The 2905-nt window shown below is 58.7% G+C and overlaps 1 protein-coding gene across 1 annotated transcript in view; it reads right to left on the reverse strand.

Annotated features, from left to right (window-relative positions):
* LOC122546119 (spidroin-2-like) overlaps positions 1-1058 on the reverse strand; it is a 3375-nt gene extending 2317 nt beyond the window's left edge. Inside the window, 1 exon segment of the mRNA XM_043684940.1 lies at positions 720-1058. Within this exon segment, the coding sequence (XP_043540875.1) occupies positions 720-1058 (339 nt within the window).
* Between the last annotated feature and the right edge of the window lie 1847 nt (positions 1059-2905).

A 2905-nucleotide genomic window follows, 5' to 3' on the forward strand; every position in this document is an offset into this window, starting at 1 on the left:
CACCAGATCCCAGAGGATCAGATCCCAAGCATCAGATCCCAGGGCACCAGATCCCAGGACACCAGATCCCAGAGTGCCAGATCCAAGAGCACCAGATCCCACAGCACCAGATCCCAGAGGATCAGATCCCAAGGCACCAGATCCCATGGCGCCAGATCCCAGGACACCAGATCACAGAGCACCAGATCCCAGGGCACCAGATCCTAAGACACCAGATCCCAGGGAACCAGATCCCACAACACCAGATCCCAGAGGATCAGATCCCAAGCATCAGATCCCAGGGCACCAGATCCCAGGACACCAGTTCCCAGAGTGCTAGATCCCAGGGCACCAGATCCCATAGTGCCAGATTCCAGGGCACCAGATCCCAAGCACCAGATCCCAGAGCGTCAGATCCCAGAGCACCAGATCTCAAGGCACCAGATCGCAGAGCACCAGATCCCAGGGCACCAGATCCTAAGACACCAGATCCCAGGGAACCAGATCCCACAACACCAGATCCCAGAGGATCAGATCCCAGGACACCAGATCCCATGGCGCCAGATCCCAGGACACCAGATCACAGAGCACCAGATCCCAGGACACCATATCCCAGAGCACCAGATCCCAGGACACCAGATCCCAGAGTGCCAGATCCAAGAGCACCAGATCCCACAGCACCAGATCCCAGAGGATCAGATCCCAAGCATCAGATCCCAGGGCACCAGATCCCAGAGCACAGATCCCAGGGCACCAGATCCCATAGCGTCAGATCCCAGGGCACCAGACCCCTGAGAACCAGATCCCAGGGCACCAGATCCCAGGACACCAGATCCCAGAGCGCCAGATCCCAGAGTGCCAGATCCCAGTGCACCAGATACCAGGGGACCAGATCCGATAGCGCCAGATCCCAGGGCACCAGATCCCAGTGCACCAGATCCCAGAGCACCAGATCCCAGGGCCCCAGATCCCAGTGCACCACATCCCAAGGCACCAGATCCCAGTGCACTAGATCCCAGGACACCAGATCCCAGAGTGCCAGATCCCAGGACACCAGATCCAAGGGAACCAGATCCCATAGCGCCAGATCCCAGTGCACCAGATCACAGAGTACCAGATCACAGATTGCCAGATCCCAGAGGATCTGATCCCAAGCATCAGAATCCAGGACACCAGATCCCATGGCACCAGATCCCAGAGCACAGATCCTAGGACACCAGATCCCAGAGCACCAGATCCCAGGGCACCAGATCCCAGGAAACAGATCCCATAGCACCAGATCCCAGGGCACCAGATCACAGAGCACCAGATCCGAGGGCACCAGATCCCAGGGCACCAGATCCCAGGACTCCAGATCCCAGAGCACCAGATCCCAGGGCACCAGATCACAGAGCACCAGATCCGAGGGCACCAGATCCCAGGGCACCAGATCCCAGGACGTGATTGGGGCGTACCCTGATTAGGGCGTACCCTGATTGGAGCGTACCGTGATTGGGGCGTACCCTGATTAGGGCGTACCCTGATTGGAGCGTACCGTGATTGGGGCGTACCCTGATTAGGGCGTACCCTGATTGGAGCGTACCGTGATTGGGGCGTACCCTGATTAGGGCGTACCCTGATTGGAGCGTACCGTGATTGGGGCGTACCCTGATTAGGGCGTACCCTGATTGGAGCGTACCGTGATTGGGGCGTACCCTGATTAGGGCGTACCCTGATTGGAGCGTACCGTGATTGGGGCGTACCCTGATTAGGGCGTACCCTGATTGGAGCGTACCGTGATTGGGGCGTACCCTGATTAGGGCGTACCCTGATTGGAGCGTACCGTGATTGGGGCGTACCCTGATTAGGGCGTACCCTGATTGGAGCGTACCGTGATTGGGGCGTACCCTGATTAGGGCGTACCCTGATTGGAGCGTACCGTGATTGGGGCGTACCCTGATTAGGGCGTACCCTGATTGGAGCGTACCGTGATTGGGGCGTACCCTGATTAGGGCGTACCCTGATTGGAGCGTACCGTGATTGGGGCGTACCCTGATTAGGGCGTACCCTGATTGGAGCGTACCGTGATTGGGGCGTACCCTGATTAGGGCGTACCCTGATTGGAGCGTACCGTGATTGGGGCGTACCCTGATTAGGGCGTACCCTGATTGGAGCGTACCGTGATTGGGGCGTACCCTGATTAGGGCGTACCCTGATTGGAGCGTACCGTGATTGGGGCGTACCCTGATTAGGGCGTACCCTGATTGGAGCGTACCGTGATTGGGGCGTACCCTGATTAGGGCGTACCCTGATTGGAGCGTACCGTGATTGGGGCGTACCCTGATTAGGGCGTACCCTGATTGGAGCGTACCGTGATTGGGGCGTACCCTGATTAGGGCGTACCCTGATTGGAGCGTACCGTGATTGGGGCGTACCCTGATTAGGGCGTACCCTGATTGGAGCGTACCGTGATTGGGGCGTACCCTGATTAGGGCGTACCCTGATTGGAGCGTACCGTGATTGGGGCGTACCCTGATTAGGGCGTACCCTGATTGGAGCGTACCGTGATTGGGGCGTACCCTGATTAGGGCGTACCGTGATTGGGGCGTACCGTGATTGGGGCGTACCCTGATTAGGGCGTACCCTGATTGGAGCGTACCGTGATTGGGGCGTACCGTGATTGGGGCGTACCGTGATTGGGGCGTACCCTGATTAGGGCGTACCCTGATTGGAGCGTACCGTGATTGGGGCGTACCATGATTGGGGCGTACCCTGATTGGAGCGTACCGTGATTGGGGCGTACCGTGATTGGAGCGAACCCTGATTGGAGCGTACAGTGATTGGAGCGTACCGTGATTGGGGCGTACCCTGATTGGGGCGTACCGTGATTGGGGCGTACCGTGATTGGAGCGTACCTGATTGGGGCGTACCGTGATTGGGGCGTACC

Source organism: Chiloscyllium plagiosum, unplaced genomic scaffold (assembly GCF_004010195.1).
Source record: "Chiloscyllium plagiosum isolate BGI_BamShark_2017 unplaced genomic scaffold, ASM401019v2 scaf_69926, whole genome shotgun sequence".
Classification (NCBI taxonomy): Eukaryota; Metazoa; Chordata; class Chondrichthyes; order Orectolobiformes; family Hemiscylliidae; genus Chiloscyllium; species Chiloscyllium plagiosum.